The 16789-nt window shown below is 42.8% G+C and overlaps 1 protein-coding gene across 2 annotated transcripts in view; it reads left to right on the top strand.

The window, feature by feature from the left end:
- The window catches only part of NPAS2 (neuronal PAS domain protein 2), a 97502-nt gene that overhangs the window by 56149 nt on the left and 24564 nt on the right, over positions 1–16789 (top strand). Inside the window, exons 4-7 of one of the 2 annotated variants that reach the window (XM_042868172.1) lie at positions 439–530; positions 3530–3619; positions 8689–8809; positions 9738–9851. In XM_042868172.1, the coding sequence (XP_042724106.1) occupies positions 439–530; positions 3530–3619; positions 8689–8809; positions 9738–9851 (417 nt within the window). The remainder of the gene's footprint in view (positions 1–438; positions 531–3529; positions 3620–8688; positions 8810–9737; positions 9852–16789) is intronic. The other variant, XM_042868173.1, reaches the window with a different exon arrangement.

The raw sequence follows: 16789 nt of genomic DNA, 5'->3' as shown, positions 1-16789 counted from the left end.
TCTTCTCTGAAGGGGTATTTTTGCTATTCTTCATTTGACACAGTAGCTGTAGGCTGAACTCTAGCTCCTGGGTGTCCTAATTTTGAAACAGCATGTTGTAAATTCCAATTTGGCATGTGCCAAACCTCATCTTGATCTTCATTTTGTGCAAAATGTTTTTATCTTTGAACAATACTTTAGTAATGCTAACCAATGCCAATGGCTAGGTGAATACAAGTTCCCACAGAAGCTGGTTCAAGCTGAGTTGAACAAAAACAGAGGAAAATACTTCAGGCTTGGGCCAGTTGAGGCAGTCATTATTCTCTCTGTCTGTATGCAAAACCCGTACTTGAAAAATGAAATTTTTGAATATACAGATAATTTCTACCTTTTCGTATATAGTCTTGCAAAATATAAGTTTCTCTGAATTTTAAAAGATGAAATGTTTTATTTATCTAGAAGTGTCAGCACAGACGGAGATTTCTGAAATTCAGCAGGACTGGAAGCCTTCATTTCTCAGCAACGAGGAATTCACCCAGCTGATGTTGGAGGTGAACGTGCATACAGCTCTGCTAATTTTGCCTAGCAGTTGTGGAAATGCCCACGCTTCTAGAATAAGATGTGGTTCGCAGCTCCAAAAGAGGTTTCAGGTACCCCTGTGTTTGCCCATCAAGCAAAAGGGTGAGAGTTGGCTCATGGCGCTGCTGCTCACCCTTGCACCAGCAGCACTGCTGCTGCAGCACCCTGCAAAGAGCTCCAAGAAATGCAATCCAAAAGAGAGATTTGAATCACAGATTACATTTTGTTTTCACAACCTGGGGTGAGGGAAAGGGCATGCAGCAGTTTATCTCCTGATCTCGTAATGCGCTATTATTAATATTTATGCAAGAGTAGCACCTACAACACAGCAGTGTCACGTCCCTTTAGTGCTAGGTGCTGTACAACCAGATCAAACCTGACAGCTCCTGCAGGCTTGATGCAGTTAATACTTCCACTATAATGAATTTCCAGGCCCTTATCAAACACTTTTTATTCTAATAGAGAGCGGGGTTATTTTGCAATGATAGGTTTTAAATTATCTTTAAATTACACCATAGGTGCTTTTAACACTAGCAGGGATTTGAAGGGAGGTGACTCAATGGCGTTTATGCACATTTGAGATGAAATGCAAATGAGCTGCTAAAATGCACTTTTCTCTCTTAGTAACAGCTAGAACCTTCTTTAACAGTGATCTTCTCCCATGGTAAACATGCTGAAGTTCACTGTGATGGGATGCCCCAGATTCAGGGTTGAGAGATGCTTCGCGCATACTGTATCTATGACCACTGATTCCAATGTAGTGCTCAGGAGCACTGACATACGTTGCTCTTTCAGTCTGCATTAAAAACAGTTCCCTCAGGAGCCAATATGTTGATAGATGTCTTGACTGTTGATTCTGCTTGTATCAGCCACACAGTTTTAAAGTAAGAAACACTTGCTTTCAAGCTTCCTGGTTTGTAAAATACCTTCCTGCTAATGTGAGTTTCAAGTTGATGTTGGGGATTGGGATGTCCTATTGAGACAGATGTTCAGTAGTCACTTCTTTTTTCTTTTTTTTGCCTTTCCTCTAATCTTATTTTATTAGCATTTGGACAAGACTTCTTAAAGTTCTTCCTGTTTTGTTAACAAAAGAATGGGAAGGATTTTTTCAAGCATTGATTCAAAGGAGTCGTGTCCTACCACAGAACTACATCAGCTTTCCTGAAAACAGCCCCTTTTTACTCAATGAAAAGTAAGGAAATTACACACGAGTGGGGACCAGATCTGTTGGTCCATCCATGATTGTTGCAGTACAGAAAGCTTTGATGAGCCACATGCCATCTTCATGCTGGAAGAGGACTGCAAGTAAATAAACACAGAATTATGTATGCACACATTAACTTGATCTCACCACAAAAGTCTGATGTGAGTCACTTTGTATGATTTGCATTGAATATGAAATAAAGACTCGGTTTAAAAAAAATAATAAAAAGAAAAAACATCCTTCACCATAGTAACATGCACAATCCAGCTGCCTTGTGATACCACTGCTCTCTTCTGAGGGTTAACAGATATCATGCCTTTTAGAAAACAGCTTGAATGTACTATACTGAAGAAAAACATATCCTCTGCACTTAGATTAACAAAATCACAGTAACTGGAGGGTTAGGCAGCTGGAGGGTTTTCAGAAATGCTAAACACATACTCTTCTGCTGGGGTGTAAGTTATTGACCTGCTTTTCAAAGGATTGTAGCACCAGCAGATTCCCATTGACTTAAATAGTTGTGGGTGCTCAGCATTCTCTGAAAAAAGGAACATATGTTTGTGTCTTTATTCAAGGCTTTGTGCTCTCCTATGTTTTTTTTTACCAAACAATTAGCATTTCTAGTGTTCTCAGAATTCTTACCCTTATTGAAGTCAGCAGGGGAGAAGGATGTTCGGCAGCTTGCAGGATGCAAGCCTGTATTGGAGGGGGGCCCAGCTTTGCAGGGAGGGTTTGTGACCCGGTGCCACCACCACCACCAGGCTGTTGGACACAGACCTGTCTTTGGAGTGCACCTGAAATTTTCAGTCCTGCTCGTGGCACTTATGCTGCTCCAATAGGGCAGTCAGCACCAGCTTCACCTGTGACCTGGCAGAGAAACCACTGACCCATTCCACCTGAAGGCACTTTGCCAGTGGTTTCTCGGTCATGATGAGGCTTTAATATCGTCTCTGAGCATCTGCTATCGACTCTGAATTTTTGAGGTGATCTGCTCAGAGTAGGTGAAACGTTGCTTTAAATCTGGATGTCTACCTAGGTTTAATTTAGAAGGAGATTGATCTCAAAGCTTCCCAGCTCAGAATAAAGAAGGAACTAATTTTGGAGGTGAAATTGCTGCTGTGCAGAGGATTGGTCCTTTCAGTGCTAGGCATGAGGGGGCTCACTGCAAGGTGGGATCCGAGTGAGGAAGAAGCTCTGTGGAAGGGGGAATTTCTCTTTGAATGAGTAATCCAGTACCATGACCTTTAGAGTAAATCACTCAATTAAAAGTCAGACTAAGGATTATTTGATCATTTGCATTGCTTTTACTTACATGAAAGCCCAGTAACATACAACATTACATTTATACAAACTGAGATTTATGAGTTTTGAAGAGAACTACCATTTTGAGATAGGACTGCATCCTTTCATCGTCCTTTGATATTTACACAGAGCTCAAATTTTCATTTTAATAACTTCCAAGGGATCCAGTCTTAGTCATTTTGCATTATTAAAATGTGTGATTAATTTAAAAACTGAGACATGAAATATTCCTGTGAGCCCTTTGTTGCTTCAATAGTAGGTTTTGCTAGACTACAAAGAGTGTTGTAAAAGTTAAATCAGACTGTAAAATCAGAGAATTACCGTTCTGCAGTGTGAGATAACGTTTCTACGACTCAACAACAGTACGGTGCTGAAGTAAAATGGTTTTGATCAACATGCAGTGAGACATGCTGTTTACTCCCCCCTTCCCTACTAAAGCACTCTCCACTTGCATGTTTTCCTTAGGCATTGGATGGCTTCATCATAGCAGTAACCACAGGTGGGAGCATCATCTACGTGTCTGACAGCATCACACCTCTTCTAGGGCATTTACCAGTGAGTAACTCTGGCACAAGCTTTTTTCTACTAAAAACCATAGGATTGGGCCCTGCCATGTTAAAAACAGACACAGGAGGGTGGGAAATGGGGTGAGGGGATGTTTTCATGCAAACGCAGGGAGAGTTTTTGTCCCTACGTTATGCCAGTTGTTGCTGTTGATCTTTGCTCCCTCTCAGCATGATTCATGCGCTTCAAGTTTTTGTTGCTATGAGGCACTTGGGTTTGAATGGAAAAAGCTCTGTGGGAATCCTCTGGCCAAGGGAGGGATGGGTTGACCTGGCTGATCTTTTCCATCTCTGATTTCTAAGCTAGTTCAGCCCAGCAAGGAGCTTGCTAAGGGCCTTATTCTGCTCCACGGAGGTAAAAGACATAAACCCCACTGAACTCAGAGGGGCAGGAGGTAGCTGGCAACTGTTCCCCTACTTGAGCTGCTTGTGGAGATGTTGCTGTGAATGCAGTAGAGAGTGGCTGCGCTGGACTCTGCTCCTGTTGCTAAGGCTGCTCTGGGAGGAATGGTGCAGTAATGAAGTATTAATCCAAACACTCATTTTTAGTAGCTCAGTCTCAAATAAATGTGTGCCCAGGAGAAAACAATACCTGCCAAATCATTATTTCACTGCCACCGTTCCCATGTTCTTCAGAAAATTACAATTATTTTTCTCTCGTTTACTTTTTCACCAAATACGTGCTGCTTTCCACCCAGCCAAATGTATTTCACACACACTGCCTTCCTGTAGTACAAACAAAAATTATTTTCTTCTGAGGCGAAAGGAACTTGATGAAAGGCGGCAGCTCCTGGTAAATGCAAGAATATTGCTATGCAACAACAGATTGAACTGAATCTATCTACTCCAGTTTTCTTTAATCGTAAACAGTTGAGAACCCAGTGGTTGACTATTTTCTGACATTCGTCTTCAAATCAAAGGCAAAGAGAAAGCTGTCCTGCATGCAAACTCCTGTGTTTTCATACGCTTACTGATTTATGTGGAGCTCTTGGAGCGGGTCCAGACGAGGGCCACGAAGATGATCAGAGGGCTGGAGCACATCTATTGTGAGGAAAGGTTGAGGAAAGTGGGCTTGTTCAGCTTGGAGGAGAGAAGGCTCCTGGGAGACATCACTGCAGCCTTCCAGTACTTGAAGGGAACGTATAAATAGAAGGAAGAATGACTTTTTACGCTATCTGATAGTGATAGGACAAAGGAGGAATGGTTTTAAAATAAAAGGAGGAGATTTATGTTAGATTTTAGGAAGAAATTACCTAATTAAAGGGTGATGAGGCGCTGGCACAGATGCCCAGAGAAGCTGTGGTACCCCATCCCTGGAGGTGCTCGAGGCCGGGTTGGATGGGGCCCTGGGCAGCCTGAGCTGGTGGGGAGCAGCCCTGTCCTTGCAAACACTGATCTTCCTGGACATGGTAGATCTGCTGCAGATAATTATCTTTTCAGGAGGACCACTGATGTCAGGCCCTTGCCAAAAACAAGCAAGCTACCTCCATAACTGCTCCCATCAAAGCAGCTCACTGCAGCCAGGGTTGGGAACCAGCCTGAAGGCAGCAGCAGAAGTCCCACAGACCTCAGGGCTGACAGAGCAATAGTGGCAAACCCTGCCCCATCAGTCTGTACCCATGCAGTATGCTTTGCAAGCTGGCTTCTACCAGCCCAAGGTGCGCAAATCATGTGCCCATGTTCACTGTGCGGCTCATGGGAAATTTCAGCTGTCCTTTCTATTCGTGTTCTGAAGTTCTAAAACTAATCAGAGCACTATCAGGAAAATCTACATTACTTACTTTGTTAACAGCCAGGATCTACTGGTAAGCTACATTCAGTCACTGTTGGAGGGACACCATACCAATTCTTCCTCCTCTGTGAGTGCAGGGGAAAAAGAAGATACTGTGCAAATCTGCTGCTTTGAGCACAGAAAGGAAGGCACAATTGGGCAGAGCACAAAGCAGGGCTCTCTGAGGGCCCCTATCCACAAATCTGATGTATTTTTTTTCATTAAAATCATGGAAGACTCTGGTGCTGAGAGTAAATATATCCAATTCTCTTTTATTCAGCTTCCCTAAGTTTCATGGAGCGTTTTCAGACACCAGCTGCCTCTGTGGTAATTCTAAATAGTCTATTATTGCAAGATTTGGAGACTTCTCCCAGGGTTGGCTGATGTGAAGAAAGGTTTAGCTAATGTGGTTAGACTGGCTATAGTTAAAGTGAAATGAACTACTGTAAATCTGGTCACAACTCAAAGCATTTAGCATCAGCTGATACACTACACCCCTGAAACCATGCTGGCCTTGGGAAGAGGGTCACCCCTGCTTCTTCTTATCAGCTTTGCTTCACGAAACAGCTAAATGCAGATGGCAGAATGCCAGTTTCCAACCCACAGGAGGAAACTCTGCTTTCTTTCTACTGGACTTAGGCAAAAAGTGCTGCACCTGCTCACTGACCAAGGGCAGTGGTGGGTGCTTTAGTTAAACATCAGGGCTTACAGAGCTGCTCACTGCAGAGCAATTGGGCAAAGCTGCAAACTTTCCCCTCCACCGTATGCGTTTTTGTCAGTGGTGATTACATTTTGTTCCCCTCACCTTTCACCTATTTGTCATGGTACCAGGTGGCTGCTCTCCAGGTCTGGTACAGAAGGAGCTTGCATGACATTTCCTACAGCTCCAGTGAGACTGGTATATTTACTCATCTCTTTATTTTTGGCCTGTCAATAGGTTCCTGGTTGGCATATTGATTCAAGAATACTATTGTATTCCTGAGTTGGATGAGATCCAGAAGTTGTTCTGTGCATTTCTCCACAGGTGTTCCTGACCTCTTTCAATAGCAAAAGCTGTAAAATACGTGAAGTAGATTCTATCTGTTCTGTCCTATCTCTAAACAGAAGGGATACTGCAGCACTTGATTGTAATATGGAGACAAAAGGCAGCACAGAACCACAGACTGGCTGTTTCTGGCAGGGTCCCCTGGGTCTCTCTGGCCCAACACATCTCCAGCAGAACCACCCAGAGCAGGGTGCCCAGGGCCTTGGAGATCCCCAAGGAGGAGACCGCACAGCCTCCAGAAAGCCTGTGCCAGTCTTCTGTCACCCACACAGCACAGAAGTGCTCCTGGTGTTCAGAAAGAACCTCCCGTGTTCCAGTCTGTGCCCACGGCCTCTTGTCTTGGCACTGGGCACCTCTGAAAGTGCATCCCAAGGTCACCAACAAAGCAGTAGTGAATGTGAGGAGCAGTGAGAGCTGACATCAGGTGTGGAGATGGCCCGCATTTAGCAGTGAGCAGGTCCTTCCAGCCCTCCCGCAGCTACTGCTGAGTGGATGAGAGAGTAATTAACCCTCATGACACCTGTGTGAGACTGGTAGATAAGCATCATTATCTACCATTTACAGGTAGAAAAGGATTGGGAAGGAAAATTACTTTTCCAAGACTGTGCTGTAAGCCTTGAACTGCACTCAGCACAGCGGTTTCCCTTCTTTGGTCTTCATATTCTCAAAATTATGTGAACAATGTAAAATATTTTGTGTGACTATAATGTGGATATTTATATATAACTGTATCACATGCAATATCAGTGGGTTCTGTATTGAAGAGGTACATATTGAAGTCACAAAAATAATTTTCAAGTATTCTTCACAAAAGGAGTATTCAAGTAGCAAGCACACTTAATAAATACTTGTGATTGAATAAATTAATACATTATTGCATCAAGATAAGGGTACAAACTGTCCCACTCTAATTTTCAAAGTATGTTCACTGCATTTCCCTACCCCAAATAGGAATTACGTAGAGAAGAGCAGGCCTGGGTAGAAAGCGGAGGGAAACCAAAGCATAATCTTAAGTAAATATATGAATAAATGATGATGATTAATAACTTGCCAGTCTCGTACAGGGCTAACACGTTTTCAGCACAAATGTGAAGTCTGCTAGCAGCTGCTCTGATGATACAATGGGGCTGTGTCAGTACGTCAGCTCGGCCCTAGGTAGTCTCTAGTGAGATGAATGCAAGTTAATGCCATTAGAGGGTTACTTTATCACACAACATCCTTTCAGGTAGGCTTGTCAGGCACTATGTTGGTCACTGCACTGAATACAGGGAGATTTTTTTCTTGGCAACCTTGTGACATACTCTTGTCCTATCCACCATGGGCCAGTCATGGCCTTGTACAGAAATGGTTCCGTCTTTCTGTTCCCCAGTCCCTGTACCAGTGAATAGCTCTCACTCATCACAGTTGGATGCATTTTGAGTTCCTTCCCGCTGGCCACAAGGCTGGAAACACCTGGGCATTCAGTTCCAGAGGGCTTGTGCTGGTGGCACCGTGAATTCATGGAATCATTAAGGCTGAAAAAGACCAAGATCATCTAAGTCTGTCATCTTATGCCCACTCATGTCCCTCAGTGCCACATCCACACGGTTCTTGAACACTTCCAGGGATGGTGACTCCACCAGTTCCCTGGGCAGCCTGTGCCACTTCCTCACCACTCTTTCTGAGAAGAAATTCTTCCTAATGTCCAACCTGAATCTCCCCTCGTGCAACTTAAGGCCATTGCCTCTCATCTTGTTTCTAACTCTGCAGGAGAAGAGGCTCACCCCCACCTTTCCACAGCCTCCCTTCAGGTCATCGTAGAGAGTGATGAGGTCTCCTCTGAGCTTCCCTTTCTCCACACTGAATAACCCCAATTCCTTCAGCTGCTCTTCATCAGGTTTGTGCGCCAGACACATCACAGCTTCATTGCCTTTCTCTGGACTTGCTCCACGATCTTGATGTCTTTCTTGTAGTGAGGGGTCCAAAACTGAACAAAGCATTGAGGTGAGGCCTCAACAGTGCTGAGTACAGAGTAACAATTACCTCCCTGCTCCCGCTGGCCACACTATTTCTGCTACCATCCAGGATGCCATTGGCCTTCTTGGCCACCAGTTCCCCATCCTAGGGGACTGACAGCGCTACAAAGTGATGTCCATGGCAGAACATCTCGTGGAAGAAGGATTCATCATGCAATGTGAATGTCATGGTGATGCTTGTTGTGACATTGCCGTTTAATATCAATATTTCTGTTGGTTTGTTTTTGCAGTGTGATGTCTTGGATCAGAATTTGTTAAATTTCCTCCCAGAACAAGAACATTCAGAAATTTATAAGATGTTATCTTCCTGTATGCTTATGACAGATTCTGCCTCATCGGATTACCTAAAAAGTAAGTTTTATTTTATCTTTCCCAGTAAATCAAAAAGCGTGGGTAGGATAAAAAACTTCTCACAGAAGGAGGTTTTTTTTATGAGGCATGCATTATAAAACTTACGTTCATAGCATTTCAAAGAGATCTTGCCACCTGGCATGACCCTTTGGTACTATTTTTAAATTAAACTCATTGCATTTATTTTATAGGCAAAGTACTTGCAGTTGTGTTAATTATTAAATATAGCATCTTTTGAGACAGCTGAGGAAAATAGGTTAGCCAGTGGTAACAGTTTGCCTGAGACAAATCACATCTTAATTGATATTTCAGCCCATTAAAATAAGATGCTGTTCAGAGATATGCTAGCGGTGCATACCTTCGTTTTGCATTATAGTTGAAAAGCAGCTGTAAAATCATCATAATTCTTTTTCAAATTGAATTTATTTTTCTTAAAAATCCTTTTATATGCCTCAACCTTATTCACTCTAGGAGGTAAGATGAAGGAAAGCAGAAAGCACACAATAATGTGAGATGTACAGCTGCTTAATTTACTGCATACATAAATCTTGCAGCTCATAGTTAATATGCTGAAGTTAATTTAATAGATTTTTTGAAATAATTAGGCATAGTTTTGCAACACAAGATGTAAAACAGCTGTGAGTCATGAAAAACCTAAACAGAAAACAGAGTCGTAGCTGTAGGATCCAATTCTCTACCTCAATATGCCAACGTTTTGTCAGTGCTATGGTGAAGATGGTAGAAGAGAAGAGGCCCACATAGGTCAGCTGCACCCGGAGCTCTTGCAGGGGCTTTGGCCCTGCCACTTATTGCTTCTTGGTGTGTAGGACTCCGAGGGATAACACACTGCTCTTGTGCTGCAAGATTGGGGTTGTGTTTAGCTAAAATAGTATATTTATTTCTTCTTCTTCTTCTTTTAACAATCCAGCTGACAATGAACTAGAGTTTTATTGTCATCTTCTGAGAGGAAGTTTGAACCCAAAGGAATTTCCAACATATGAATACATAAAATTTGTAGGAAATTTTCGGTCTTACAGCAATGGTAAGCTTTAATCGTTGTATAAATGTTACTTTAGCTATGTAAAATGGTCTGTAAGTATTGCTCCACTGAAAAACACAAGCTTGTACTGCACGGGCTTTTTGTAATGTTGTGGGGCAGATTTCGCTTCGTGTGGATCTAACAGCTGATTTGCAAAAGCTGAATGAGAAATGGCCAAAATTGTCAGTTCCTGTTGTTTATGCCCTTTGTTTGCTTTGGACACTGGGCAAATTTGCAAATACCGCCAGCTTCAGAGGAGGGTTGGGCTGTACTCTGCAGTACTGCGAGTTACAGCTGTACCCATTAGCTACACAAAGGGAATGCCACCCTATCTTCTGCCTTATGTGGAACACGCATCCCAGCCTGTGCCAGAGGCAATAGCCTATCAGATTTGCCCTCTCATCCCCACAGAGCCATTGTGGGGAAGGGCGACGCTGCGGTACCCTAAGGCCTCCCCTTAGGCTGCCATTTCCCACTCCTACCCAGCACCACAGAGCCTGATGCCACAGCACGGGAGAGAAATGCACTTGGCACAGCCCGCACTGTGGCATGGTCATCCTTAGGAAACCATCTTTCAAGGGACAAGGGGCAGATTTCTAGCTCACGTGCTCCCTAACAAACAGATTGCTCCACAGTTCTTAGTGTCAGAAATGAATTTTTTTTTTATATCGCTTTCCCCTCTCCTGCGTGCTCGAGTTCGCTGTAGTTACTTATCTGATTGAACTCTGGAGTGGCATTTCAAAAGTTGCTGGTATTGCTCCAAATAGGTCATCCTCAGCAAAAATTCCCCACTGTGCTTTCCAGAAACCGCACACCACACTGTGAAGAAATGTCCCTGTCCCCGTTTAACTTTCTGGTCTTGAGCCACATAACTAGAATAGAAACCTACGTGCAGCATGAAGGCATGTATTTCTTACTTGGTGCCATACGGTTTGGGGCTGTATTTGTATAAAAATGCAACCGCCTGTATGCTTTCTAGTTTGAATGGAGAGAAATGCGGCCGCGTGGCAGACGCACACACCAAGCTGTTCTGTTTTCTGGAGCAGAAACCGGATTTAAGGTGCTGACTCATAAGGATACATTTCTACCGGGGGAATTTCTGATCCATTTTCTCAAGGATTCTCAGCCTTTTATTTTCATGTGACTTTAACATTGTCCTCTTCCCAGTTAGAGATTTCACATCCCTGCATTTGGATCAGTGGCTATTTCTCAGAAGAAAGATGCAACTTGCATTTTTCTGCTGCTCCAGATATCTCCCCTAGCTTAATGCACACAGACTAAATGCGAGCATATTGATTTCAGAACATACAGAAGTATTTTGCAAGGACTCCAGCTTATAGCTCAGAAATAAGACACAAGCTTTCTGCTTCAATTTTCTGCTTTTTCTTCCATGTGCCACTTTTCTCTAAATTCTCCACTTCATGTCACCTCTTCCAGTTTCTCCCCAATCTGCTGCAGATGGACTCTGGTCAGGAGGGAGGGTCTGGCACTTGTCCTGATCTGTGAGATGATGCTCCCTCTTCCCATTGCAGAGGCTAGGCTATGATAAAAAAAAATGAGGTAGCGGAGGACAGAAATTGCAAATTAAGCTTAATTAGCTGGAGATGTTCCTTATGAATGTATTCAAGAATGCTTTTCCCTGTAGCTTTTCACAGCAGTAGAAGTGTGAGCATGTTTTTACGCATGGGAGACGGATACAGGATGTTCTTCTCTAAATACAAGTTTTTGCTGCTCCTTTTAGCTGTCCAATGCCAAATTTTACCTTTGTTTTTCTGCAATTTGCTGAGCATTTCCTGAGCCTTCTCTGTCTGCATGGCCCTGCTGCCCCAGCATGGGGTCTTCCCAGAACACTAAGATGCCCCATTCCCACTGGCCTAGTGTTGTGGTAGGGATGGTCCTAACAACAGTCCTAACCTATTCTTCTCAACCTTTGTTGAGTGTTTTGAAGTATGGGTAGGTGCATTTTTGGCCTCTTTAACAGAAACGTCACTAGATTTATCCTACTTCTACATAACCTTTTACATGACCTACCTCTCAGACTTGTTTTACTCTTTTTCATTGCCAACATAACTGCAATACTTATGGGAAGAGGGTGATGTGTGTTGGGGTCTCACAGTTCAACCCTCTTCCCTTGTACCTTCTCTGTTAATCACATTGTGACTTATGGCTGAGAACATCATATAGGGATGGGTTTGAATGGATTAAATTGAAGGACTGAGACTTAGACAGTCTTAGGGGCTTAGCTGCTCTCCCTAACTTCTTTGGGAGCTGTGGGGCTAATTCCCTCTTCAGCTTTGAAGGCCGTTTTACTATAACACTGAGATGCCAGTGAGATTTATTTTTTATTCTAAAGCAGAACAAATACCTGATTTATACCATGGCGACTTGTCACCAGGATTGCTGTTGGGGATCCACACCTTATGTAGCCTACACAGAGCCTGTGTAGGAGTAGCTTTCCCCCCATCTTGGAAGAGAGATGGTGCAGGGCAGGGGGATGCACATGCAGCTCCCAGAAACTGCTGGTGAAGTTCACATTGCTGCCAGCATGTGTTCAGTCTTTCAGAAGATCACTGTCCCTAGAGCTCTCTGTGCAGCTATAGCTGGAAGTGAGAGGAGCTGCTCCAGCCCAAGCCAGGTTTACATCAGCATTCACCTAAGCTAGTTCTGGGCATGGTTTGTGATCTGTGATAACCTACTGCAGCGTTTTGGCAGCTGTTTCTGTATCTGGGGTGTGTCACAAGCTGCCTGCACAGGAGTGCACCCCCTCAAATTAGCTGTGTCCAGCCATGAGGGGTTGAGCAGCCAAGCAGCAGTGCAAGCTGTGCTGAGCAACTGTATGAGTCACTGCCTGTGCTAAATCAAATACAAGAGATTTGATTTTCTATTTGGGAGGATTATATAATCATCATTAATTAAGCTTCAGTGAGAAGAGCTGGGCTGTAACCTGACAAGAAGATTGAGGAGTCCCTAGAGAGATGGTCTCTGGGCCACTCAGAACAGGAGAGTTGTGTTCCATCTCTTGTGTACCATCAGCTTTGGTGAGAAAGGCCTGGCTGCTCACAGAAGAAAATATTACAGGATATTTTTTGGTTGTTTGTTTGGTTTGTTGTTATTGTGTTGTTTTGTTTTGTTTCAAAGAGGAATGCCTTCCAGTATTCTGAGTGCTTAAATCTCAGACTCACAGGCTGGCTGAGGCTGGCAGGGTCCCCCCCTTGGTCCCTCTAGCCCAACCCCTGCAACCCCAGCAGGGCTACCCAGAGCAGAGTGCCCAGGGCCACATCCCTCCCAGGATTATCTCCATTCACCTAACTGAGGCCTTTCCTGCAACCTGGAGAGCTGAATCTATCAGATATCTGGGGGAACTGAGTGCCACCACTGCCTCTGTTGACAGGCAGGATGTGGTATGGGGCAGACTCAGGTCAGCATTACCAACCAGTGCATAGTGTAGTGGTTCCCTGCCAGTTTGATCTGAGGGCTGAGAGGGGAGGAAAGAAATAAAGACAATTCTCCAAAAAGTTGAAGGGAATGTTTATCTTCCAGTATGAAATGTCAATTTAAGTGAGCATAAATTATTTTACAAAGCCGCTTAATAGCTCACTCCGATTATAAAAGATAAGGAGAGCTGGATTTATCCCCCCTGTGAAAAATTGTTTGTTCTTTTATATACAGAAGATCTTTCCCAATCATGTAACCTAATATTGACTTTGCTATTGTATTCCTGAGGTGACATACTTGCCTAAACACTTCTGAAAGGGACAAAACCTGAGATCTGCCTTCCAAATAGCTTACCAAAAGCAAAAAGAACCACCAGCATCTTTAAAGGGGCAGATGTGGCCTTGTAGCCAAAAGGCCTGAGGTTTTGCTCCTAAAGGAGCAGATAACTGTTTTGTGGAAAGAGCTCACGATCGAGTAGTAGAATTAAATATTATAGTGGGATTTAAAACTCTGCATCTTTGTTCCCAATTATATGGAAACTCAGGAATTATCTTGTTACTGGGTGCTAATAATAGCAGATAGCTCCACTGTTAGCTGATGTGTCTCTTAGAGATAACAATAACCGTCAAGGAAATGATTATGCCAGGGAGGAGAAAAAAAAAACAACAAAACACTCCCAGAATGATTAACTTAGTCTGAATTCCATTTTGAAGGAAATAAACAGATTTATACAGAAGATACATTGATCTTGAGCCTCTACAAGCATATGTGGAAACATCTGATAACAAGAATAACTCGAAATGAATGTTTTGATGAGAACTGACAGCCACATATTATTATTTACTGTGAACAAAGTGGTAGAAGCTGCAGCTAGAAACATACATTGCTTACGACAGGCTCTCTGTGGACGCATCAGCAAAAAAATTCATGTCCTAAACAGTCTGCATGGGGTTCGGATCCACATAGGATGGCAGCATGAAGAGCAGGAGAAGGAAAAAGGAGAGAGCAGATCCAAATGGACAGTGATGTATGGAGACCGTCATTGTTGTTCACTCAAAGCTATTGAGTGCAGCCTTGCTTGCCATTAGCACTTTAGAGTTCTTCATTACATATATTAATTGTTGAATGTTCTGTTTATCCGTGGTCTGAGTTCATTTATATGAAACACTCTTGGTTTTGTGCTGGTCTGTTTGCTCATGTTTTTAGAAATTACCATTCAGTTTGTTTGGCAGTCACTAAAACTGGTTCTTTAAACATTAGCATTTACTTGCAAAATAGGAAAGAAGGATTTCTTCTTTAAAATGACATAAATGAGAAGCTTGCTTTTACAGAAAGAATATGTTTTAAACATCCCAAGTTAAAATAAGATGACCGAGCAACCCGCGGCTGTGCTATTATTAACAGAATAATGTGTCATCTGTTTTTTTTTTAAAGCATGCTTTCATTCATTTTGTGTGGCATGATTTGAATCCCTGAGGGCAAAAATCTTTTTATCTGTAGCAGCTAAGGGCTTTATATATTACTTATTTTTAACATCTTGTCCTTAATGTTCCTGGTCCTTTTATTTTTAAATTCTGTGTACAAGCAAATCAGTTTATTTCTATCTTCTTACATGATATTTGCAGGTCATTTAATACCTCCACTGCAAACAAATTGTTGTAGCTCTAGCGGCAGATCTGATAGGTAACCACAAAAATTATTAGAACTCACATCAAGGAGCACAGTCAGCTAACCAATAAACATTTCTCTATTCAGGATATGTTGTCTAAATCATTTAATTGTGAAACACACGTGCCCTCTGTTACCCAGCCCCACCTGGTTATAGCCTGTTCCAAATTTTCATCAGACACCTTCTGAGAAAAGCACTCCAAGACTTCTAAGTGTAAATATCATCACAGCCTTAGACTTCATCCTATGTAAACTGTCTTTCTGTTGTGCTCTCAAAGAGCTCACTATTGAACTCCTAAAGGCACTGTGTGTTTTTCTTTCCAACGGACCCTGCAAATTATAAAGTATGATTTTTAAAATGTCTGTTTAAAAGATTACACCAGGATATCTTTTAAAAATGTGTGCACAGATCTCTTTTTAAAATTACACTTCACAGATCTCAACAGGTACCCAAGGCCAGGTTGGATGGGGCCCTGTGCAGCCTGACCTGGTGGATGGCAGTCCTGCCCACGGCAGAGGGTTGAAACAGAAACTTTAAGGACTTTTCCAACCCCAACCATTCTATGATTCTGTGAAACAGAAAAAGTTGGAATTTGCTGACCAACTGCAAGAGAAGAGGCAAATTGGCTGTGCAGATAGAGCTGTGGAAAGAACAGATAACAACAAAATAAGTCAGGCAGAAACTAATCCAGAAACAAGTGGCATGTGTTTGTTACTTTTAGTCATGGTAGTTGTCACATTTCAAGTTGGTGGTTATGTGCCTGCATCATGGAGACTTTTGATGCTTTGGACTTTGTCAGAGACAATTCTGTATGGAGACAGCACAGATCAGTTTGTAGGCTGGCTGACATCCAGCCAGACCATCTCTACCTCATCTCCTTGAGCTCCTTCCCTCACTGCCTCCAAGTTTGACATTCTCAGTGATGAAATCACAAAAATGCTGTACAGCTATATTATATGACAATTATTAGCCTTTTAGGATTGCATTTACTTCTTGGAAATATAATTCTATTTTGTAAATGCCACATTCAGGGATGTATTCTGCTCTCTCCTGGGAATAGAATGTCTGATTCGTGTCCATTTACATCAAACAACTTACATCAAAAGGGCCATCTGCTGTCTTTGGCGCAACTCAGTCGTCTTCAGCAGTTCTTCTGGAAATGGAGTCATTTGCAAGCCCATGGCTTCAATAACTAGGTTAACTTTTTATACCTGAACTTTGGAGACTGATTGTGCTTATCTTATTTTTATTTCTTATGTTTTGCGTCCCACTGAACACAGCATAGCCAGCTAGCCAAGAGAGGTGATTCTCCCACTGTGCTTAGCATTTGAATATAGTGTGCAGTTCTGGGCTCTACAACATAGAAAGAATGTTAACGTCTTTGAAAGTGTCCAGAGGAGAGCTCCAAAGCGAGTAGCAGGGCTGAAAGCATGTTCTGTGAGGAGAGGCTGAGGGCAATGGGCTGTCCAGTTTTGGAGAGAAGGAAGCTGAGAGTTGACCCCACTGCTCCCTGCAGTGCCCTGAGGAGGAGAAGCAGAGGGAAGTGTCAGGCTCTGCTCCTGAGAACCGATGGGAATGGCTCAAAGCTGGGCATTAGGAAATATCTTTTTCATTGTGAGGGTGCTCAAACACTACAACAGGCTTCCTAGATAGGTTGTTGGTGTCCTCTGCCTGCCAGTGTTCGAGAAGTATTTGGATAATGCCCTCAATAACTTCTGGTGAAGTTGTCAGGTTGGACTCAATGGTCTTTGAAGGTCCCTTCCAACTGAGCTATTCTGTTCTATTCTATTCTATTCTATTCTATTCTATTCTATTCTATTCTATTCTATTCTATTCT

This window comes from Lagopus leucura, unplaced genomic scaffold, assembly GCF_019238085.1.
Source record: "Lagopus leucura isolate 7727_CA_CO unplaced genomic scaffold, USGS_WTPT01 Super-Scaffold_100001, whole genome shotgun sequence".
In the NCBI taxonomy this organism is placed as follows: Eukaryota; Metazoa; Chordata; class Aves; order Galliformes; family Phasianidae; genus Lagopus; species Lagopus leucura.
This window is presented reverse-complemented; position numbering and strand designations above follow the sequence as displayed.